The sequence below is a fragment of the Osmerus eperlanus genome, chromosome 4 (genome assembly GCF_963692335.1).
Source record: "Osmerus eperlanus chromosome 4, fOsmEpe2.1, whole genome shotgun sequence".
NCBI classification, from domain to species: domain Eukaryota; kingdom Metazoa; phylum Chordata; class Actinopteri; order Osmeriformes; family Osmeridae; genus Osmerus; species Osmerus eperlanus.
This window is the reverse complement of record NC_085021.1, coordinates 14,832,392-14,856,649: the sequence shown is the minus strand read 5'-3', so window position 1 is coordinate 14,856,649 and position 24,258 is coordinate 14,832,392. Positions and strand designations below refer to the sequence as shown.

Below are 24,258 nucleotides of genomic sequence, written 5' to 3'. Positions count from 1 at the left end.
GCTCAGCACACATATGCCTCTAAAAGACTGAATTTGCTATTGTGATCTTTTGACAATGTTTTAATGTTTCTAGATGAATACCGAGCCACATCTATATTATGCTGATACCCAAGTAATTTTAAAGTGGTCTTTAATTTAGGCATAGCCTATATAGTAGTTCTATTGCTTTCCACTGACTAGTGGCTTCTAGGTTTTCTGCATCAAGAAGTACGAAGTACAGTCTGTACAAGACCACCACCTACTGTCGTCAATGGGTCTAGAATGTTATTTCAATTTTTTTGAGAAAGACAAAAGAGAGGTTAAATGTTCTGTTTATTGAATGTACTCTGTTCAACATGTAGGTCAAGCGTGTATTATTTTTTTTGCCGAAAAACGTAGTCAACTGTTATAGTGCTCAAGCAGATGTACTTTATCGCAAACCCTTCTCATGGCACATCACTGTCACACAATTAACCGAACACAAGCTCTATAACCCAAATACGCCACTAGATGACAGCACTGTCCGACAAATTAGGGAAAATGGAAAATACAGTATTCCAAACTCTATCGCAAGGATGTGGACCGTCCCTTCCTGTTTTAGTGCCGAGAGAGCCACCGTACCGAGACACATTGAAGCAGGAATACAGTCACTTACAACGCGATTATGTCTGGATTTTCGCTTATTTTGTCTAATGCCAGGCTATTTATTTTACAACGTGAAGTATACAGTTATGTTTATTAATGTTGTCACGGTAGCTTTAACCTCATTTCGTAGATAGTTAATAACCTATTTATTATGCTCGTTCCTTTCCCGTGTCAATGATTGTCCAACCCTTAGTCTCATGGCGGAAACAAAAATAATATACCATATTGATGAGGAGGAGACTCCTTATTTAGTTAAACTATCCGTTTCTCCTGAAAAAGTCACTTTAGCAGATTTCAAAAATGTGCTCAACAATCGTCCAGTCAATAGCTACAAATTCTTCTTTAAATCCATGGACCAGGATTTTGGGTAAGTGGCGACACGGATGCATTTTCTACTTCTGTTGTTATTGCTGGGATATATGTTGCCTAACCCTTTTGTGGTTAACCTTACTGGTACAAGCATGCCTTGATTTGACAAAAAAGGTTGCGATATTGTAACATGACGCCAAAGTGTGCCATGTCTGATTCCATGCTTTGCACCTGTTCATTGTATCCAATGCGCATTGGGGTACTGTAGCTGAATCCTTTGAAGTTCGGACTGTGACATAAACATCCCATCACCATTCTCTCCTGTAGCAGACATTAACATTGCTTGATATCCTTTTAAATACACTAATGCCAAACGTGTAGCCTCTGGCATTAGTTCATGTCATGTAAAAATATCAACATATGTTTGCGGTGGATCTTGCAAGTTCTAAATCGATGTGCAACTGATAATTGCCAGACAGGTTTTCAGGGTGCCTTTGTGTACTGCAGGAGTCCCTACCGCATCTATTAATGGAAGGGGAATAAAGAGATTATTTGTATTCAGGAGAAAACGTAACCTTATTTTAACATGTAAAGAACTGGACTATGCATTTAAAGAAAGTCACGGCGTCGCTTTAGTTTTAGGCATACATTTAGCCTAGGCTGCATAACGCAAACTTTACCGTAGAGGTTGTATTTTAATAGGATAGTACAATAATCCTGTCCAATACGCTTGATACCCAATTGGATTGCATTTTCACAGTAGGGGAGCATGCATCCCTCTCGTGTCCACACGCACGCGCGCGCACATTTTCAGTAACACACACCCACACATATACACACTCAAAGGTAGATCTGATATCTAACATTCAATATATGTTATGTAGTTACAATGTTACCACAATGGCGTTTCATTTATAAGAACAAAGACATAACCCGCTTGTCCGTAGCTGGGGTAGGCTACTGTCATTTATGTTGACGTTTAGTCCTGCGACTGCAGGCCTCGAATCAGCTGAAATACCCCGAGCAGAAACATGGCTGCCCGCAAGACGAGCACTCCCATATAAAAGCGAACACCGTGGCTTGACGGCCTGCATAGGGCTGTCAGAATGACGATCGTTTCTAGATAATGACATTTTGTCGGACTAAAATAAATAACTGTCCAATATCCGGAATTGGTTTTGTATGTAACTTGATGAATGATATGGCTACTGTTTACGAACGTCATCGATTTCACAGCTTCTCTTTTGTCCCGTGAGTGGACAGTGGGAGAATATAGTCTAGTCTAGACTATCTGGTCAGAGGTTTTATGTTTATTCAATAGATCTATAGATTCCCTTTGGACAAATTGAAATCAAAATTAATCGTTATGTTGTTGGCTTGTGTTTGTTATTATGGGCTCATCATGGATGCAATTTTTCACTCTCTTAATCAGCCAGTACAGACTACAGAGATGGCAATACAGTCATGGTCATGTTAATAGTGTGTTTGACCCAAGGAAGGTTGGCCTGTCTGTCTCCTTGCTCCACCCACACATCAACAGACATCTCTAATGGTTTTGGGCCAGAAGTCAACTTGTATCATGTCTCACATGCAAAGACCAAGCCAGTAGGCTACACCTGGCACCAATGCAACTAAGTTAGACTCAACTTTTTTTCAATGTTTTGAATACTTCCCTCTTTTAGTTTGAGTTCATAATTATTCTTAATTGTTGATAAGACCAGATTTGTTAATGGCCAGACTCGCTACCTTTATGTAGCTTCCTTTCAGGTCTTTTCTCTGTATAGCACAGCCTCCGATTTCAGCATGGAATGGCAACACAGATACAAGGAATCAGGCAGGAGCCTGTGTGTGTGTGTGTGTGTGTCTCCGCAGGCATGTGTGTGTGTCTGCGTCTGACACATTCCCTCTGACCTTGTGTAGGAGAGAGAACAAGGTTTCCTCAGTAGGACTGAGTGTGCATTGTGCTGTGTGGTGTCCTTAGCAGTGCCTGTCTCCTCTGTGTCCCTCTGGCACGGACCAGGGCTGTGCTGCTATCAGGGCGTCAGGTGATCCACAGGAACATTATTGAAACAAACACAGCATCTATGTTTGTGGTCCAGAACACAGAGCCATGGCCTCATGGTGTATTTGCATTATCGGCATGTTGGTCAATGGGTGTGCAAAAAAAAACAGCTGGGAGGCTGTCATGAAGTCTACGAATTGGCTGGTTTATGTTAATTCGTTGTGCAGATGAACAGGGTCACTGCTGTTGGTAGGTTTGATTTATTTTTGTTACATATCTGTAAGTCTCAGGAAGGAAGATAATTAGGCTTCCCAGTCAGATAATTAAACCAGTTAATTCTATGGGCTCAGTTTGGAGGGGAACTAAACAAAGAGAGACAGAGGACAGCCGGTCTTTGAGGTAGCCATGGCTGTCATATCATACTGCACAGACACAGACAGCATGGCGGATGGAGAATTAGCCAGGGAGGAATAAGACTCCTCCACACAGAGGAAAAGCATTAAATCGCTTGCAGTTACAGACGGTGTTTGATATGTAAATCAACAGTCAGAGCAAGGCCTTCTATAGTAGACCTCCTGTTGTGAAAGAGAGAGAGCTGTTCCCTCCTTATTCGGTTTCAACAGTAGATTAGGGCTGATGATGTTTAAAGGTAAACCACAAATCATGTTTTATGTACTGTTTGCCCACTCTCTGGCTCATTAGATTTGTGGCTGGTTTGTAGCATTATAGCCTGTAATACAATTTGATGATTGCCATTCATGTAGTGAAGGAAAGGATATAAACGGGGGTTGTTATGTTTTACATCACACTATTAGATTGCCTTTAGAGGAGAGGTGACATTGTTGGGCACGGAAAAAAAGAAAGAAAATTCTCTTGTAGTAACACTGAAGAGAAAAAAATGGATTTGGTCATTGGATTCCACTCCTTTTTCTGTAGATTGCAAAAGGCTGGTCTTTTTGATAGCTTTTAGGTTTCCTCAAATGGCAGCTGTTTCTTCTTTTGAAGTTCACAGAGATGAAGTGGAAGCCTGAAAAGAGCTATGTATGATCCGTGTCGTTTGTATTAGAGAAGGAGGATAAATGATTCTGCTATTGAAGGATAACGGATCTTCATTTGGTTGTGTGTTTGCAGTAGTGAAACTGCTCCACTCTGCCTCGCCTCTCCAGTATATGGGGTGTGACACAATAACCGGTATTAAAACTGTCATCATCTTCTGTACCTGAGATTTTCAAGGAATGGACAAAGCAAGTGGCTAGGAATGACCGTTCTGCATCTATGCCTCGTCATTGACTTATGTCATCATTATTTTGGTCCTCTTTGTGTCAGTCATTTCTCCTCAGGGGAGGGAAGTCCCAGGACCACAAACTGCTGCATTCCCCTGTCCTGCCCCCTGCTCTGTGGTCAATGGACCATCTTCTAACTAGCTCTCCTCTGTCTCAGAGCATAAATAAACAGTTGTAATCCCCCTGTGCTACACACATATCCCTACCGTGCGGAGGCCCACCAGTACAGTATGCAGCAATCCCCCTCTAAATCTTGTGTCATTATCCGGTCAAATCTGTTAAGACCCATTTAAGCTGCCAGCTTTAAGACTGGAAGGTTGTGACAGAAGTCCAGACACATGTCTCTTTAAACGCTGCCCTGTGTAAGTCACCTAGTGACCCAGCCACTGTGTGGCCGTGTGTTTGTGCGTGTAATTGTGAACCTGGGAGTGTAACAAATATGAATGCCCCTCACATCAGATTGAACTTTAAAAGAGTGGATGCATCAGGCTGAGCTGGGCTCTGAAGACGTCATGTGTTTTTCTTGGATGTGAATTTGGATTCCTTTGGATCTTGATGTTTTTAACAGAGAAGGACAGTTGCCAATGATTCTTATTGGAGTTAAAATAACAACATTCTTGACCATTTATAGGTAAAATATTTAGAATATATTAATATGAAGAGTCTTACATTACTGGGTTTAGGACATTTTGAATCCAAACATAAGTTTCTCTCAGTCTCGAAACGAAGGCCTGTAATTGTTTGTATTGACCACTCCCACATCCTCACAAGTTACCTTACAGTTGGTCATGTGACTAGAGAGAGAGGATGCAAACACTTCCTACCTAACAACCAGCAACCCGAGTCACACCCCGTTCTTCCTCTGTAAGGTGGAGTGGGCCAGAGCATTCTCAGCACTAGTCAGCTCCAACTACAAGACTGTTATCTCTGCCTGTCCACCACTCCCTCTTCACAGCAGCTCTGCAACAACACACACACACACAGCCTGGGCAGTCATGTGAGGAAGAACCTCTGGCAAAGCCTGAAGGGAAAATCCGTAAATCTAGGGAACAGCAGTTTCAGAGACTCACTAGGTTCAAACTTCTGAAAGTTTTCTACTCATCCTCAAGTTCTATGTTCCTCTCTCTGTTTCTCTCTGTATCTTTCTCTCTTTGTCATTCTCTCTCTCCTCTTTCATGTCCAGATTGCAAACCCCAGCGGCAAACAAAAGGCATATTCGATTCCCATTCAGTTTCTACAGTTGGTAACAAAACAAGACAGGTAGCCAGTTTGCCTCTTCCCAGACATACATTGCACACACACACACACACACACACAAACACACACACACACACACACACACACAGACACACACACAGACACACACACACACACACACACACACACACACACACACACACACACACACACAGTAGTGTGGAAAGCTTCCTCTGCCTGATGTATGTGACAAGAGCCTAGCAGGTGTGGACTACTGACAGGTTCCTGCTGAACTGTGTCCTGCGGGGTCAGAGGGTAACTGGGTGGTATTTTTGTAGGGAATTTACAGGCTGAGACGTACACAGAGAGGGAGGCTCACTCACTCCATCACTCTATTAATACTCCTAGACTCCTCACCTCGTCTTGCTGCTGTCCCCTTTTCACACCAGCACACACTCTCTCAACCGGATCATCTGTGTCAGAGATCCGGTCCTCGGACCCGTCACCAGATTAGCACTACAACACAGTCCCCGTCTGAGGGATGTGATAAGGAGCGTCGAGGCCATCAAACGAGAGCTCTGTTAATGCTGATTGATTGTGTGTGTGTTCATATTGCAACACGAGTCCGTTAAATCAAGCAGGGCTGCTTTTTATAGGCAAGCTGAACACACGGATACACACACATAGGTTTGCATTTAGACTGCATGTTCACAGCTATTCATGGAGGTGTGTCCTTTCATTGACTTGGTCTGCAGCACCATCATGTTAGCGTGCTCGTTTTGACTAGAGGCTGTAAATCCACCGATGGAGGATAAAAATGGCTGTCTCAACAACACCAAAGGTGCCAACTAAGAACCATGAAGTCAAACTGGAAAGTTCTTACTGAACAGGAGTCTGTCTCAGTGTACCTCTGCTTTGCTGGCAGGGTAGCACATATCTATTGCATTTAGCCTTGTTATTTTCCAGTGGACCCTTACACTTGTATGATATTTACCACGGCTAAATGGAGAAGTGGTGAGTGAGCAACGACTTTGTAAACTGACTTGGTTTCCCTGCTGTCTGTCTGTCTGTCCTGCAGGGTTGTCAAAGAGGAGATTTCCGACGACAACGCCAAGCTGCCTTGCTTCAATGGGAGAGTGGTATCCTGGGTGAGTAACTGTGATGAATGTTGTGTCCCAACCCCCCCATCTCCTGGCCACCAGCCTACCCCCTCTCGCTCTATCCTACGGCCCCTCTCCGCTGGCTCCCCCCCCCTCCCATCCCCCTGGCTCCTGGCCGTGCTGGCTCAGCTCTATCTAAAGATACCTGGAGCGTTCCACCACGGACATGCAATCCAGCTGGAGATCATGATATCACGCCTCCACAACCCTGCACAGGAACTCTTCAGCTCCAGCTCAGTGCTGAGCCACTCAGTGCACTATACAGGCGCGAGGCCGGCCGCGAGGAGGTGTTCAGCTCGGGCACGCTTTCATAACGGCAGCCAGTCGTGACCCTCCACGACTGCTTTTTAAAAGCCACACATCGCACCGCGGTGTACTGTACATCATCCACATAAGAGTCTATGATGATTTGAACAGCCGTGTATCACCAGCCTGGCATGCAGAAGGTACATGTGTTGGTGTAATGTATTTTGACAGGCCACAGAGGCAGAAGGCTCCGAGCAGTGTTACACTGATGAGTGTGACAGGCTCCACATACCACACCCATGAATTTTAGACCTCCGTGGTACGGGGAGGGATGGTATTTTCACACTGTTATGTAAGGGCACTGTATATCAGCACGTACAGAAACACACGCAGCCATGTGTACATGGGCGCTGAAGCAGAAAGGAAGCACTTCGCCATGCGTCACCAGCTCCTCTTGTAGGGCCCATTGAAGTTTAAACACACAGGTATTGAATTATGAACTGCGGTTGGAAACATTGTGGGGAGAGTGTCTGCTGTTTGTGTTTGGTTGAATCTTTAATCATGTCTGGCTGTTACCAGGGTGTCCCTGCGGCGTGTTCCTTTAGCTCTCATTATCCTGCCGCAGATGAAAGCAGAGCAGCTGTATCTATGGGGCATTTTACATAAGCCTTTGTGCTCACACTCAGCCGAGTGAAAGCAGCGTGCTCTGCCGCGATCCCTCTGTTTCTCAAGTTGTTTACGCATCGCCACCAGTCAGTCCCCTGGCCCTCCACGGCCGTCCTGGCCCTCCGCGGCCGTCCTCTCCTCCTCTCTGGGCTGTTGTTGGGGACCCGCCCGTCTCTGTGGCCTGGTCTGGTCGTATCCCTGGGGTGCCTCTTGCTTTCTGACTTTGGGCTGTCCCTGTGACGACTGTGTCTCGTGTGCCTTCCTCTGTGGCGCGGCTCTATCGGTTTGCTTTTGTAGCTCTGCTGCACCGTGTTCCTGTTTCGTTTGTTGATTATGTGTCTGACTGTCTCTCTGTCTCTCTGTCTCTCTCTCTCTCTCTCTCTCTCTCTCTCTCTCTCTCTCTTTCTCTCTCTCTCTGTCTCAGCTGGTCCTGGCAGAGAGCTCCCACTCCGATGGGGGGTCCCAGTGTACAGAGAGCCATCCAGAGCTGCCCCCTCCCCTGGAAAGAACAGGGGGCATCGGCGACTCGCGCCCCCCCTCCTTTCAGTAAGTACACTGGTGGTGTGCGCTCTGTTATGACATCAGATATGCTGTTCCATATACACATGATTTCACCCACAATTGCACAACAGTGCGCACACACACTCGCACAGACCCCCGACACGTGCACACAAGAGCCTGTGCACCGGCTGACCTTTTGAATTCACTGCGAGCCGTATGCGCCAATCAGACTTTGGAGAGCTCATCAGAGAGACTCGTCTCACTCAGGGGCCCAACGCACACGGAAGGATCCTGTGTGTTTGTGTGCCCCCTATGCGACTGTGTGGATGTCTGCGCGTGCACACACGTGTTCATATGCCCCGTGTTCATGTAACCTCTCACTTACTGTACATGAAGTAGCTGTCCAGTCAGGCGTACAGCGACGTGTTAGTCTGCTCATCTATGTAAGCATCCACATGATGCATACCCTCCCAGTGCTGCTCCAGAAATAGTCATGATAGCATAAACATCTTATGGGAACGCTGCCATTGAAAGCATGCCATTGTATTCAGCCACTAAAAGCACCCATTGCCCGTTAGCCGTTAATAATGAGATATGTGGCCCAACAATGTTAAGTGTTACAGGGCCAGCTCAGAACTCCGTACAGGGATGACTGCAGCCCGCTTGACCCTTCTGCAAGCCCAGACTTCGGCTTCAAACAGATGTATTAGAGATTCTCACTGCATTCGTTAAAGGAAGGCCCAAGGCTAAATATAGCAGGGAGCTATGGCTCCAGGGCTGTGAGGCTATATGACTACGTAGCTGTGCAGCTGGGGGGCAGGGGGGCCAGGGAGGCCAGCGAGCTGGGGTTGTTGCCATTACAGCTGCAGAGTGCGCACTGCTGCACTCTATATTGAGAACATGCAATCTGTCATGTCTCTGGATGTCTTCATCCCCAGTTTGACATGCTGGCTCGTTCTGACCCTCTGTGGACTTGCGCCCTGCTGCTCGCCTGTCAGCTTGCCTGATGAGGGGGTCAGATGGCTGAGCGGTTAGGGAATTGGGCTGGTAATCTGAAGGTTGCTGGTTCGATTCCCCGGCTGTGCCAAATGACGTTGTGTCCTTGGACAAGGCACTTCACCCTACTTGCCTCGGGGAGAATTTCCCTGTAGGCTACTTACTGTAAGTCGCTCTGGATAAGAGCGTTTGCTAAATGACTAAATGTAAATGATGATTGGATTGTTCCTGCTCCTCTTTTCCTGCTGTGTCTACTGCCACCCTGTGGTCAGACTAGGATCAGCCAGCTTCCTCATAGCGCACTGTCCCCTCCCTCTCCTCTTTTCATTCTCCTGGTCTCTCTCTCTCTTTCTCTCTCCCTATTTGAACCAGACAGGCAGTATTTTTTCGGAGAAATTGTTATTGTGAATTCCGTATAGAAGGCTTGGCTCTCTGAAATAAAGCCTGTCTCCCACCCTCACCCTGCCTCTGTAAATAAACTGAATATTATTACCAGTTCCATTTCTTATTGAGGTGTATTCATGTATTTCATGTATCCATCCCTTGTGAATGGCCGTGTTTGACGAGGGACAGAATAGGTGTTCAGTGCTTAGAGCGAGCAGAATTGATGTGCTTCTGCACGGTAATCCGGATTAACGGACATTAAAAGCACCCGTCTCTGTTTCCCAGGAGGGGGGGGGGGGGGGGGGGGCAGAGGCAGAGGGGAGGTGAAAGGGGGATGGTGGGGGGGGGGGTGTTCACAGCTGCAGCCCACCCCCCTCCCCATACTAGGCCCTCCCCTTTATAATCTCCCACAGGATCAACAGACCCCCTGCCTAGCTGGACTGCAGCCACCAACACACAGACAGTCACCACAGTTGTAGCCATCACTACGCATGGCCTGCACCACCAACCTCAACCAGTATACCTCTGTACGGAGCTGCCACAGCCCCTGGGACCTGCATCTGGAGTAGAGGCCGCTGGGTCATCACTCTGTTTGCATGCATGCAGTGTTCTGTACGGGAACAGCTCTGATGCATCGTTACACTGATGCGGAAACACGATCATGCCTTGTTGGGCATGTTGTGCCCCTGAATGAGCACTGCACACACAGCAGCTTGTCCTCATGTGGTCTGATTTGCATTCGTCATTCACACTTTTCCCTGAAGGCAAATTAAACAGCAGTTTTTTCAGCCCGACGACAAGGTGTGTGTGTGTGTGTAGGTGCGCCCATGTGAGCACATTCCTTTTGAACATGGGTTTACTGTTTCTGTGTGTGCAAGCCAGAGTGTGTCCACGTGCTTGTGTGACAGGTTTGGTTACATTGTGCACGCCAGCGTGTGTGCGTAGGTGTGTGTGTGACGGGCTTGGTTGAGTTGTGTTCTCACCAGCTTCAGGTTTCCCTGGTGCCTGCAGGCACTCTCTAACCTGACCCCGCAGCCCCAGGCCCCGGTCTGCCTGGCCCTCCCTTGCAACACCCTGCAGTCCTGCAGCTCTGCAGACACCCCCTCCCCCCCAGCCCTGCCCTGCTCAGCCCACACCTGCTCTACCAGTCTCCCCCTTTCCCTCTCTTTATCTCTCTCTCTCTCTCTCTTATCCCTCGATCCACCATGCCAGAGGCACCATCTGGGCTTTCAATAAGACTCATTAATGCCAGTGTTGGACACGGAAAGCATCTCTCTCAGGCTATATGGTCATTAATAGCACTTAGTGAAAAACACATCACATACCACACAACAATGAAGCTGGCGTTTTGGCCTGGGGAGGCTGAATTTGAAACGGATATAACCCTGAGGTTGTCCTCCTTCCAAACAGATCACATGACAGACAGATTTATTGTACCTATACAGACTGTGACTGTCTTGGGTATAGAATATACATAATTATTTGCTGCTGGTTGTTATGTGTGTGTGTGTTCCATTGTCCGTCCAGGTAAAGTAATTTGATTCTGTGTGTTTTTCAGTGCCAACGCGGTAAGCAGTCGTGACGGACTGGACACAGAGACGGGTACGGAGTCCCTTCTGAGCCACCGTAGAGAGCGGGAGAGAGAGCGAGCACGAAGAAGAGCTCGAGAGACAGAGAGTGAGTACCCTGCCCGCACACCTCTGGGTCCTCACAATGAAACCCAGACTGTCCCGTCACCATCACACACCATAGCCTCCATGCCCGTCTGCTCACCACACTCCCCTGTACAAGTATGCCTCCCAAGCACCAGACAGTAGATGGTAGTTCAGACAGATATGCAGGAGAGAACCACAGTACATACAGTACAGTAGCTGTGTGAGAACAGGATAAACATCCATCTGCTTGTGGCAGGTAAGTGGAATCAGAGCCCAGTTGTGCCATATGACCAAGACTGCTGCAGGCTTTGGCTTCTCTCCCCTTCTCTCGTCCTCCACTTCTGTTTCCTGGCAGAGGCTCAGGTTCATGGCCCAGGGGAGTTTCCACTTCATGGTTGAACTCCAGTAGAATGACTCTGGAGTTGTGAAATACAGAGTTGTGAGGATACGAGAGGAAAGCAGTTCCTCTTATCTCGTGCTGCTGTGGAACCAGCATGGAATATTATTTACTTGTTGGGTAGGATACTACGGGGAGGATACTACTGTGGATCAATACAAGCGGACATCACTGAATATACTCTATTCTCCTCACATTCACTGTATCAAAACACCTTTCTTTACAGACAGTGTGGTAAATACATGGGGCACTTCAGTCTAATGTGGAAAGTTGGGAAGATTGGAAACAAACATAGCATTTTTTATTTGTTATTTCACTGATGTGCTCCGGCACTGACTGCACGACAGAAAGCTCCATGAAGGTCACTTTTTTTGGATGAGTAAAAGAGAGGAGGGGGATGGGGAGGAGGAAGAGAAGGGGGGTCTTCCTCTGCCCTCCTTTAGGGGAACTTCTCTCTCTCACAGATATTCTATTGTCAGAAGGGTAGCCAGTCAAACACGAAGCGTCTTTCTTTCTCCACTCACAAAGAATGCAGCGGAGAACTGCTGGAAACTGTCGCCAGCCACCAACACTTAGAATACTGTTCATGTCTTGCCTAAAAGAAAATATTCTCCCAGTCTTTCTCAGTCCTCTGCTGGTGCTGGGTGATGCTGAGGGCAGATAGTCTCTGCCTGCCAGAAGCTCATTCCACTATAAACAGCCTCCATAGCCTGCTGTTTCTGTTTCCCCTCCATGCTCACAACAGAGCCAGCTCTTTATCTCTCTCTCTCTCCCTCTCTCTCCAATCTCTCCATTTCTCTTCCCCTGATCCCTTCATCTCAGCCAGTCTGGCTGTGTGGATCCGGCTCTCAAGGCTCATTAAACTCAATATTCATTAATCTACGTGGTGCAATTAGCAGCAAAGCATTTGTCTGAGATAGTGCGAAGAGAAAGAACTGTGTGTGTACTTTGTGGGCGAGAGGGCACGTGTGTTTGCATGTTCAACATGCGTGCATGTGAACTCACATGCGTGCGTGCGTGTGAATTTTGCAGCACTTTCAATGTAATGCCTGAAAGGTTGTGTAACCTCGCTGACTCCCCCAGCGTCAGTGTCATTTTACCTTTTTTTCCCAATCGTTCAGAGTTCAGAGTGATGAAAGATATGTGTCAGGCCAGGTCCCTGTGCTTGTCCATGTCTCTAGAAATAGTTGCTTGCAGATCCTCTGCTGAAGTACTAATAATTGCTTGCCCATTTCCCCCCCTCCCTCCATCTGCTAGTTTGTTAGCTCTAATTAAATGAGAGCGTCGGGGGATAGTCCCTGTTCATCAACATGCAGCTTCATGGCTCATAAAAGATAGCTTACTCTGCCCAATAGAATCAGATTGAATTAGCTTGTGTTTGCTTGGAGCTCATTACAATGTCACGGTTGTCACCTTGTGGCTTGGGTACAGAGACCCAGCCATCATGTAGCAGCCTGCCTGCCTGCAGCCATGGTGGCCGGAATTCCCCTGTCTTGTCTGTGACACAGGTAAAGTGCTCAGTGTCTGCCTGAATACGAGCTGTTTTACTGAGAACAGAGCAAGCTGAATCAAAGTGTCAGCTCTGGTAAACATATCCCTTGTTCTCTCCTTTCCTGCAGAATATCTGAGAATGAAAAGATGAATATTGTAGGGTGACAGGAGGGTGAGAGGAGGGGACAGGTGTAGGACCCTAAGGGGAGCATGGAGTTATGGGAAAGGATATATTTCATGTCTACGGGCGTTCTACCTCTTACCTGCACTGAGGTTAGAAGTGAATTGACACCTCAGACACAGTGCATACACCAATGCCAAGACTAGTGTGACACTGAAAGGTTATTAATATGATATTGTTAAAATTAGAAACTTATAAAAATATATATGTTGTCTCGTCAGGTATGTAAATGTAACATTGTATTCATCTTACATATCATATCCTGGTATTATCAAGCAAGTACTTTTTCAGAAACAATTGAAAAAGTGTGTTAAATTAACGTGGATAATCCGTGTCCCGAAAACTGTCATGGAAAAGGATTTGAGCTAACAACATGATGGCATCGTTACCTGTGGCGGATGAAATCGCTTCTCATCCCTAAACCCATTTTTTTTTGCAGTGCGCGCTCAACGCTGTGAGATACCGCCATCTGATTGGTCGAAGGGGGATTAAAGCAGATATAGTTGTGTCGCGTGTTAGGAGTGACTGTTGTAGTTTAGCTCCGTCTCAGTTTGTTCAGTTAGTGTGTGGGGCTTCGTAGACTGTTCGTCTGCTGCAATTGCGGTAAGAATTTGAGAAACAGCAATTGTATTTGTTTAATCCATTGTTTGCATGGGAAAGGATCGAATACATTTTATTCTAAAATGTTATTTAATTGGCATATTTGAGTTTAAATGAATTGATTAGAAAATCCCTATGGCAATGGATTGTCACGTTTGTGACAGCGGTTGAGATTACCTTTGAGATTTTCTTTGTTTTGTCATTTTCAATAAATAGCAATCTGTGCTATCGTAGGCAATATACCGTTTTCTGCCTATGAAAGTTAGCATCTCAAAATTGCAATATTTTGTCATCTTAGTAAGTACTTCAGCTACTATGGTACATTAGTGGTAAATTGTGGACATCTGTCATTTTTTTTTAATCTCTTTGGATAATTCATATATGAATCAGAATGATGAAATAGGGAACGTTTTTAATCCAATCTGTTTAATGGTGGATAGATCCTTAAGGACAGTGAAGGTAGTTTTTAACGTGTTATACGTGTTCGACAATAGTCCACAACGTAGTTTATAAATTGGGCTGTAGTGAGACAATGGCTGAATACTGTAGCGTAACAATATTGAACAAATACGGCTGTGCACAGGCATGCAGAGGACATTGATGAAACAGCACAGTGTCCTTACTGTCACACACCTGCTGCATTGTCTGCTACTGAGCTGAGAGGAGGAAAGATTATGTTGAGTGACTGTTTTGTTATCTCCCATTCACACTGCATTTCTCCTCTCCCCCTGTCTTTCCTCACTACCTTGGTTGTAGATAAGGAGACTGTCAGCACCCTGTTTCTAGGCAGGAAGGCTCATTCACTCCTGACTGGGGCTGGGGGACAACAAGCAGGCTGTACTCCTGATACTGTACTTACTGTACACTGCAGAACTGCTGTAGTGCCTCAGTTTTACTAATGTGTGTGTGAGAGAGACTGTCTAGGTTTTTGAATGAGAGTGAGCTTGCATGTGTGTGTGAGAACACTCTTGGGGCTGACGTACAGTAGCAATGGGCACTACCACATTACTGGAATGTTTCGGTCGCACACGAAGAACACAGGCACGGCCACGCCCTCTACGCCTGGGCAGACCTTTCCAGCCAATCCGCTGTTACCCTGAGAAAGCACCACGCCCCTGCCACTGTAAGGAAGGTGATGAGACAGGTGTTGGGAGTTTTGGAGATTATGGGTGAACACTGTTTTAGGTAGCGAGATGTACCCATTAATATGTTGACTTTATGTTAGTACAGAAAAACCACAAAAAACATTATCTATCGTAAAATGTTTTTGATAAATATATTTCCGTATGTAACCGAGTTCCTCTTTTTGTGTAGTCATTTTGACATTTTAGCAGTCCAGAAGTTCAGTAAATTAGTTTCCTATTCTTTCCGCCTGCTCTTTCACCCCAACTGCACTGTTTAGTGACATGTATTTCTTGTCACTGTCATGTTCTAATATTTCTCCACATCAAATTAATCTCTCCACTCTCCCTGAAGTCATGCTGTCTGAGTCTGACGGTGACCTCTGATGATAAAGTGGTTTCTGGTTGTCCTTCCAGTCCCTCGTATCAACGGCCACTCCAAGTCGGAGCGCACTGCGCGGGACTCGGCCATGGGTTACGACAGCGCCTCGGTGATGAGCAGCGAGCTGGAGACCAGCTCATTCGTCGACAGCGAGGAAGATGAGGATGCCAGCAGGTAGCAGGATAATGACCCTCTGTCTCTCTCTATCCTTTCCATCATGTGTTTGTGGTGAACCCCTGACCTCTGCCCCTCCCTGTGTCAGGCTCAGCAGCTCCACAGAGCAGAGCTCCTCCTCTCAGCTGATGCGCAGACACAAACGCCGCAGACGGAGGCACAAAGTGGCCAAAATAGACCGGGTGAGAGTCTGCTGGTGGATGGCACGGGAGCAGGAGGGAATGTGTGTGTGTGTAGCGTGTATGTGTCACCGCAGGAGAGAGAGAGAGAGCACGCATGAAACGTGCTATTAAGGTTTGGGAATGTTTCTGAATGAACGACTGTCTCACTGGCCTGTCTGTGTGCTAGTCCTCTTCCTTCAGCAGCATCACAGACTCCACTATGAGCCTCAACATCATCACTGTCACTCTCAACATGGGTAAGGGCTCGCCCTCTCATCGCCTTCTCTCTTCTGGGCCGCTTTGTGTCTGGAAACATTGTCGCAAGTATATTCCTAGATACCCCTTTGCCTCGTAGCCTTTGAGTTCGTTTGTTCCTGTGACCTGATTCTCGCCTGGCACCTGTGTGTGACAGAGAAGTACAACTTCCTGGGTATCAGCATCGTGGGCCAGAGCAACGACCGGGGCGACGGCGGCATCTACATCGGCTCCATCATGAAGGGCGGAGCCGTGGCCGCAGACGGCAGGATCGAACCTGGAGACATGCTCCTGCAGGTGGGCTCCACCCTCCTCTCCCATCCCCAACACCCCGCTCACCCTCTAGAGGCACGCCACGCTCGGCTGAGGGAACAACAACAGACCCGGCCCGTTCTCCTCGCCTCCCTGTAACTGTGTTTTATGGATGTTGTTTTTCTGCCTCTCCCCTTCCTTCCTGTGGCTGGTATTCTTTGATCTGTGTGGCTGGAACCCCTGCTGCTCTCAAACCCTGGCTGCTTGTTGTTTATTGTCGATGCCAGGGTCCAACGTGTATTTTCTCTGTCCATGCATAAAGTAGGAAAACCTAAATATATAAAGCAGCTTATGATTTACTCGCCTTTTACGTGCGGCTTAAAGCCTTGCAGTGCCCCGGAGATTAACAACTGTACTGTAGCACACCAAAAAAAGCAAAAGGGTAGTTCGAAGGAATTTCTTCATGTGACTTATGTTTATGGATCGTGGTGTCATGTGAACCCCTAGGTGAACGATGTGAACTTTGAGAACATGAGCAACGATGATGCTGTCCGCATCCTCAGAGAGATCGTGTCTAAAACCGGGTAAGAAAAGTGTTGTGGCTGCGTCTGCTGACTGGCCTGGAGCAAACAGTACTCACAGGCAGTGTTGTTTATTATGATCCAGGTATGTGTGGCCCAGCTTGAACAGGGTCAGCCCTGCTCAAAGTCCACAGACTTAATGTAGAGGATGAACCACTGGTTCGCTATCTAAGCTGTTTTAGTGTGATTGACAGCAGTATAATTCTAATTTCCCCCAAAATCTCCCTTTAAACCAGCCGATTACTTTGGCTGCTGGGCAGTAGCTACATAGCTGTGTGCTGGAAGGGTCCAGTTGTCAGCCTGTTCTTAAACTGACCGAGTGTTTCTGTGCTGCAGGCCTATCAGCCTTACTGTGGCCAAGTGCTGGGATCCATCTCCCCGCAGCTACTTCACTATCCCCAGAGGTAAGACACACACACACAGGCCCTTTCATTTTCACTGAGCGGACACTTCTATCCAGAGCAACATGCCAGTAGAGGGGGAGATTTGAACCTGCAACCTCTTGATCTGTAGTCAAATGATCTAACCTCTGAGCCTATCGCATCCCCCCATGCATGTAAGCACTGTCATGCATACAAACACAATAGAAGAATAAAAGAACGCTACTCATCGTCAAACAAACCCAACACACCCCCACCTTTTGGAAAACTATGTGCAGGTGAATGATTGTGTGTGTTTATTCAGCGGAGCCTGTAAGACCGATTGACCCTGCCGCCTGGATCTCTCACACCACCGCCCTAACCGGGCCCTACCCGCACTACGGTAGGACCACAACCCGACCACAACCACACACACACTAGCTACGGTATAGCACAGCATATCAGGATATCCCAATGTCTCTGAGTCTACCGCATGCTTCATCCAGACTCTGTCGCCTCTCTCCTCGCTCAGAGTTTGACGACTTGCCATTATCGGCCAGTAAGACAGACATGGCGACCATCGTCAAGGTGATGCAGCTGCCTGACTCTGGTCTAGAGATCCGGGACAGGATGTGGCTGAAGATCACCATCTCCAACGCTGTCATTGGTGAGAGGTCAAGGGAATCACACAGAGAAATCTTAGAGGACCTCTTGTCCACTTCTAAACTTGGCTGCCTATGAGCTACAGGATATTGCTGACGATGTTGACGTAACGTTTGTACCCTACACTGTTGGGGTTGGATACAAGTGTATCTAATCAGCAATATCAACATATCTGATGGTTGTATTGTATGTATTATAGTATGTATTACTGTGTCAATTCATTGGTGCGTACATTGTGTGTGTGTGTGTGTGTGTTAGGTGCTGATGTGGTGGACTGGCTCTACTCTCGAGTGGAGGGCTTCAAGGACCGCCGTGATGCCCGGAAGTACGCCAGCAGTCTGCTCAAACATGGCTACCTGAGACACACCGTCAACAAGATCACCTTCTCTGAGCAGTGCTACTACACCTTCGGAGACCTCTGCCAAAGTACTGACGCCACAACACCCTCCACGCCGCAGACATCAGCTTCAACCACCACTGGTGTTTATGAGGCAGCTACATTGACCTTAGGATGTCACCTTAGCTGGGATATAATCTCTCTCTCTCTCTCTCTCTCTCTCTCTCTCTCTCTCTCTCTCTCTCTCTCTCTCTCTCTCTCTCTCTCTCTCTCTCTCTCTCTCTCTCTCTCTCTCTCTCTCTCTCTCTCTCTCTCTCTGTCCTCCAGACATGGCGTCTCTCAACCTGAATGAGGGTTCCAGTGGTGGGGGCTCAGAACAGGACACCTTGGCCCCCCTCCCTCCCCCAGCCACCAATCCCTGGCCCCTGGGAGGCCAACCCTTCCCCTACCCCCCTTTCCCCTCTGCTCCCCCTGGCTTCCCCCCAGGATACTCCGACCCCTGCCACAGTTTCCACAGTGGCAGTGCCGGCAGCCAACACAGTGAGGGTGAGTGAGGCCTTGTCTTTAAACCTCAGTGTTCAGATATAAGCGGATCACACCTCAATGGCTGACCTCTTAGCGGTCCAAATTTCATGCCAGTCAGTGACACAGTCTACACTACTGTATGTGCTAACTTGTGTGCCTGGATCTTAAGGTTATTTTTTGGTCCCATTGTGTAGCTAGTTGCACATCAACACACCGTTCTTAGTCAAAGTGTCTAAAATCATCTTGTATCGTCAAGGTCAATCATGAGCATCTTGGGTCGCGCAGCAAGCGGGAAACTCTTCAGTACTGGGTGTGTACACACTGAACCTGACCAGCCTATTGGCTGAGCGCAGATTGCCAGCTTGATATGATCCAATGGGCCCCATCCTTCCTGAATGATCTTTTGTCTCATTTGCTACCGAGGCTGTCGTTGCTGTGTGTTGCTGCTGCATGGTGGGGAGACTGTGTGTCTGGGGGAGAGTGGCATCTGCTGGGTGTGGAATAGAAGTAGGCAGCATGACAGATGAGCATTTCTCTCGTGTAATCGTGATCACATCGTAGAAAAGGCTCCATTCCTTCTCCTGTACGATCTTTTGTTGCAATCCCCTTCAAGTGAATCCTTCAGCCATTGTCCTTGCCTGATTTCTGTCAACTCTCGTTTTTGTTTATGGATGTCCACATAACCATTTGGAAACGTTGGGATTGGAGGAGAAACCCAGCCCTGTCTGTTACCTCCTGTTTGTTTCCTCTCCAGTCCAACTTGATTGACATTTATGGTTGTTTTATTTCCCATTTTGAGACAGGCATCTGTAGCTGTCATTACTGTGCACGCATGGCACGGAGTGTGACAGTGAGCAGGAGGACGGAAGCAGGAGCGAGAGTGCCAGCAAATAAGTGTGCGTGTGTTTTTGTGTGCGTGAGGAGTTGTCTGCATTTTTCATGGGGAAGTCCCCACAGTGCAATCGGATCACTGTGAGCAGTGATGCAGTAGAGCCAGAGCAGGCTGGAGAGCACAGTGTCTGGGTTACACCCAGCTGGAGGAGGATAGGATCCACTAGACCAGGCACAGCTGGACTGGGTCAGACTAGGTGAGTTAGTCTAGAGACAGCAGGACTAAACTGAGCCAGACTAGGGCTTGGCTGGGCTAGGTTTGATGGATCCAAGCTGATTTGGGTTAGACCAGGCTGGACTGGACTGGGAGGTGTGTGTAACTCTGTTGTTCCCTCTGTTTCTGCTGGGCAACGGTAGACTGAAGGAGGAGGTAGTCCCAGGACACTGGGGGAACCGGTAAGACAGCTAACACCCTCTCCTCCTCTACCTCTCTCTTCCTCTCTCTCTCTCTCTCTCTCTCTCTCTCTCTCTCTCTCTCTCTCTCTCTCTCTCTCTCTCTCTCTCTCTCTCTCTCTCTCTCTGTCTATATATGTGTCTATGTCTGTCTTTATCTATCTCTCTGATCATTCTGAGTATCTTACAAAAACTTTAATTTCCTTCAGCTCACTCTTACGATTTCATTTTTGTCTGTCTTTCTCTTCTTCTCTCTCTCTCCTCTCTCTTTCTCTCTCCGTGGTCTGCTCTCTTCTCTCTGTCTCTCTCTCTCCTCTCTGTGGACTGCTGTCTCTCTCTCCTCTCTGTGGACTGCTGTCTCTCTCTCTCTCTCCTCTCTGTGGACTGCTGTCTCTCTCTCTCCTCTCTGTGGACTGCTGTCTCTCTCTCTCTCTCCTCTCTGTGGACTGCTGTCTCTCTCTCTCTCCTCTCTGTGGACTGCTGTCTCTCTCTCTCTCTCTCCTCTCTGTGGACTGCTCTCTTAACATAGCTTCAAGGTTTTTCTTTCCTCCTCCCATGCCTCTCCCACCGAGTTGCGTTGATGTGTGTGTGCGTGTGTGTGTATGTGTGTGTGTGTGTGTCCATACCGTTGCTGCAGCTGTTTGTGACTCTCCTGACAGCCCATTCTCCCTCTGTGCACCTCTGGGCATGTGTTGGTACTGTACTGAGTCTCAGTCCGAGAGGTGCATGATTCAACTGAGGCCAAGGCTTGCACTATCATTCTCACTGATAGGGGGCGATCATGCACCATACGCAGTACTTGGGCTCAATGCCAAAGAGGAGACGGGAATATGTGTTGGTTCACAATGTCGTGGTAGACCTTTATCAGGATGACATCATCAATGTGGATTTACTGGCAATGTGATCTCACAAAGTAACACTTGACAGTTGAATGAATGACACAGAATCACGATCAAAATGTACAAGATCATTTTCCGTTCCATCTGCGTTGATCACCAATCCAGTGTTTTCCAATATTGAGGTGTGTCCTTGATGCAGGTGTATCATGACATTAGTGTCTAAGTGTATGGACCTCAGAGAAGTCTGTGTGTGGGCTAGTACACCAGACATGACATCACCAGTCTCATGTCTGCTTCCTGTTACCATGGGGATGAAGTCACTTGGCTGTTGATATTTAAGGATTTGGGTTTTTTGTAGATATATATAGTCTCATTCCACTTGATACGAAGTATGTCTTCTAAAGCCTTTATAGACCCTATATGAGGCCTGAAGATGTTTCACCTGTCTTCTCGAAGCAGATCTGTCATGTAAGCATCCGTCATACGACCTGTAACCTCACTGTGTTGTGAGCCTTATTAAGAGCTTGTGGGGCTTCACTAAGCTTTCAGAATCCACTTTTAAGGTGTGACTGTCTGCTACCTAGGATACACTAACTACCAGGTCAGCAACAGATGGCAACAGTAAGTCATAGCTGGTGAGCAGAAGCTGCAGATTGTGTTGTTATGGTGATAACAGGTGTGCAGGCGTGGGTTCGGGGTTAACTGTCTGTGTTCCTGTCTCCTCCTCCCTATCCCAGGAAGCCGAAGCAGCGGCTCCAACCCCAGCGCAGGGAAAGGCAGGCGCTCCTCCCCTCAAGAGAAGACCCACAGGTCCACTTGCAGCGAATCAGAGCAAGTCGTGCGGGGTGTCAGGCGTGGCGATAGGTCTGCCAGCCAACTCAGTCATCACAGCCATGCCCTCTCCAGTCACAGCCACGCTCGCTCAGGTTTCAGCCACACCCAGTCTCACAGGAGTCACTGTCACCCGAAAAACATCCAAGCCCCCTTCTCCTATAGCCACGCCCCCTTCAGCCAACCTGTGCCCGGCTCCTGTGGCCACAGTGAGCGAAGCCACGCCTCCTCCTACGGCCCCCCTGGCCTACCCCCCCCGTACTGCATGGCACGCCTCGCCCCCAAGACCTCCGTCAGCAGCAGCACCCCCCCTGGGGCCCCCCCAGTGAGGGAGCTAGCTGCCGTCCCCCCCGAACTCACCGCCAGCCGCCAGTCCTTCCAGCACGCCATGGGAAACCCCTGTGAGTTCTTTGTTGACATCATGTGACAGACAGGACAGTGCCTTGAAAACTTGCCAAGCACAAACGACTCCCTCTGCCCTGTTCTCTCTGTTTTTCTTTGTCTCTCGCTCTCATTTTCATTCTTTTTTTTCTCTCTCTCTCTCTCCCTCTCTCTCTGTCCCCTAGTTAAGTCTCTTTGCTACTGACTATCCCTGTGTTCAGAATGTAGACCCTGGCCCTCGACCCACCGCTATCTCATTGCTCCCTCTGATGTGCAAGCAAGGGAGGATGGGAAACCAGAGCACAACAGGAGGGAGTCCTCATACATCCACACGCGCACAGACACACACACAGACACGCACACAGACACGCACACAAACACGCACACAGACACGCACACGCAGGGCTTCTGTCTGTGTCTGTGGAGAACCCTCCCGGCTCTTTTGTATTGATGTGACAGTAAGTGTACAGTTTGTGAACCGTGAGTGGTATTCAATGTGGTGATTCTAAAGAGCTGCCACACAGACAAGCCCAGGAGAGGGAACTCTATCTGGATTATCTCCTGTTGGACCAGACCTAGCTGGCTGGATCTGGATCTCAATCCCCCAGACCCAGACTCGGAGCCACAGCTTTGGACCGGGTCGACCCAGGACTGGAGACAGATCTCTTGGTATTTCTCCTCCACATCCTCTGCTACTATTTGGCACTTCCGACCAAAAGTGCAGCTCTAGCGGACCGTCGTTCTTGCTTATGCGGTATGCCAGGGGGACCTGGGATACTGTAACATCTGCCAACTAGTCAGTGCTAGCCTTGGCCAGTTACACAGCGCCTGGATCTTCTCAACGTTGTTAAGGAGCAAGTGTGCCCAGTCTTTAGCTCAACTAGGCTGCATCATTTGCATGACTGCTTTAAAGGAGACAACAAGAATTCATTTTGCTACATATTTTGAAATTGAGGGTTACCTCGTGGCCAATGGTCTAAAAGAGAAATCCATACACTGGAGATTTTTTGTGATGTTATTTATGTGATCATGTTGAATTGATGGTGTCATACCTTGTCTGTCTCTCATTGGCTGACTGACACATAGACAATCAGACATCTCCTTTAGTGACCCAGTGGATTGACCATCACCACTGTCCACTGTCCTAGCTGTGCTTTGTCGAATGTATCATTACTGCAGTAACCCTGACTAGCACAACAGTAGCATGTTGTGAACCAATTTGACACCACTGTTGGCTGAGAAACATGCCAACAGGATTGCAAACAGTGGTCATCCACCATGTCGGATTACTCAACATGAACGTATCGAGTGGAACAGAGATCACTAGTACAGTAGCTATATACATGCTCGCTGTACACATGGGTGGGATGAGATAGAGATCAGAGGGATGGCATTGTCTTGTGACTGGTGGTGTCCCTATCCTGCCACTTCTCTGACAGGAAGTGCTGGGGTGAACAGGCCTGGATATTGATTCATCCTGTACAGTATTGTTCTGTAATCAAGTGACTTTAGAAAATGACATGGGAAACCCCAATCCTCAATTCTGAAAATCATATGATAGAACTGAATCGTTGCCAGCACTGTTAGGCCCCAGGGCTGATTTAGGTGTGTTGTACCAGCTCGGTCCACCAGGGGGAGAAGAAGCAGCACACTCAGTTGAATATCAGCACTTTCTCATCTTTGTCTGGCCCTTTAGTATGAAACACTGTTTGCAATCAAAGATTTCTCCTTTGTTTTGTTTCTTTACAAAAGAGGAATAAATTGTAAATAGAAATTTATTATATATAAGAATTAAAAAATATATATGTACAAAAGTTTTGTCTTCATGTCTTTGTTTATTATGTGTGAACTACTGAACTTCATGGCCTTTGGGGAGATTCTGATCTCAGCTCTAATAGAATCTCCCCAAACGCTGCTGGAGATCACCCCATGAGGTTTAGTAGTAAGCTCTCTTGGTAAGTAAATCCGCCTCTGGGTGACGACACTTGGCACCAGCCCCGCTGTACTTTCCCAGTGGGCCGAGCTGTGACTCTCACATAACCCAGACAGACCATACACAGGCGCCATACACAGGCGCCATACACAGGCGCAATACACCGCCCGAGACCCTGCACAAGCGCTGCGTGGTACTCCACCACACTCACGTGTGGGAGGAAGTGATGAGCAGGTTGTGGAAGGAAGTGATGCTGTGAACAGGCTGTATGCTGAGGGGGAGTGTTAGTGGGTGCTGTGACATGTTTGCTTCAGAGCTACTCTTTCTTCAGCCACAGCAGTCTGTCCTTGTCAAAATACAGAGGCAGTGTGTTGACCATTGTGTATGAGGGAGGAGGTCCTTTTGGAAAGTCTTCAGAGAGTTGGTAGTGACGTAGTTTCAGTATGAGTATCTTATGCTATAATAAAACCCACAGCCTTGACGATTGT

General features: G+C 47.6%; 1 protein-coding gene across 3 annotated transcripts; it reads left to right on the top strand.

The window, feature by feature from the left end:
• The first annotated feature begins 591 nt into the window (after positions 1-591).
• On the top strand, positions 592-23,642 carry dvl1a (dishevelled segment polarity protein 1a). Of its 3 annotated transcripts, XM_062459408.1 has the most exons (16): positions 592-991; positions 6,494-6,563; positions 7,912-8,033; positions 10,927-11,045; positions 15,231-15,369; positions 15,458-15,551; positions 15,718-15,787; positions 15,943-16,082; positions 16,545-16,621; positions 16,955-17,022; positions 17,303-17,380; positions 17,510-17,644; positions 17,899-18,066; positions 18,305-18,523; positions 19,751-19,789; positions 21,363-21,502. In XM_062459408.1, exons 1-15 carry the CDS (start codon positions 822-824, stop codon positions 19,753-19,755), a joined length of 1,674 nt encoding a protein of 557 aa, XP_062315392.1. In that variant the 5' UTR covers positions 592-821; the 3' UTR covers positions 19,756-19,789; positions 21,363-21,502. The 3 variants fall into 3 exon arrangements, with proteins under 3 accessions (XP_062315392.1, XP_062315390.1, XP_062315391.1); XM_062459406.1 differs by lacking the exon at positions 19,751-19,789 and having other exon boundaries at positions 21,363-23,642; XM_062459407.1 differs by lacking the exons at positions 19,751-19,789; positions 21,363-21,502 and adding an exon at positions 18,759-18,784.
• The last annotated feature ends 616 nt before the right edge of the window (positions 23,643-24,258 follow it).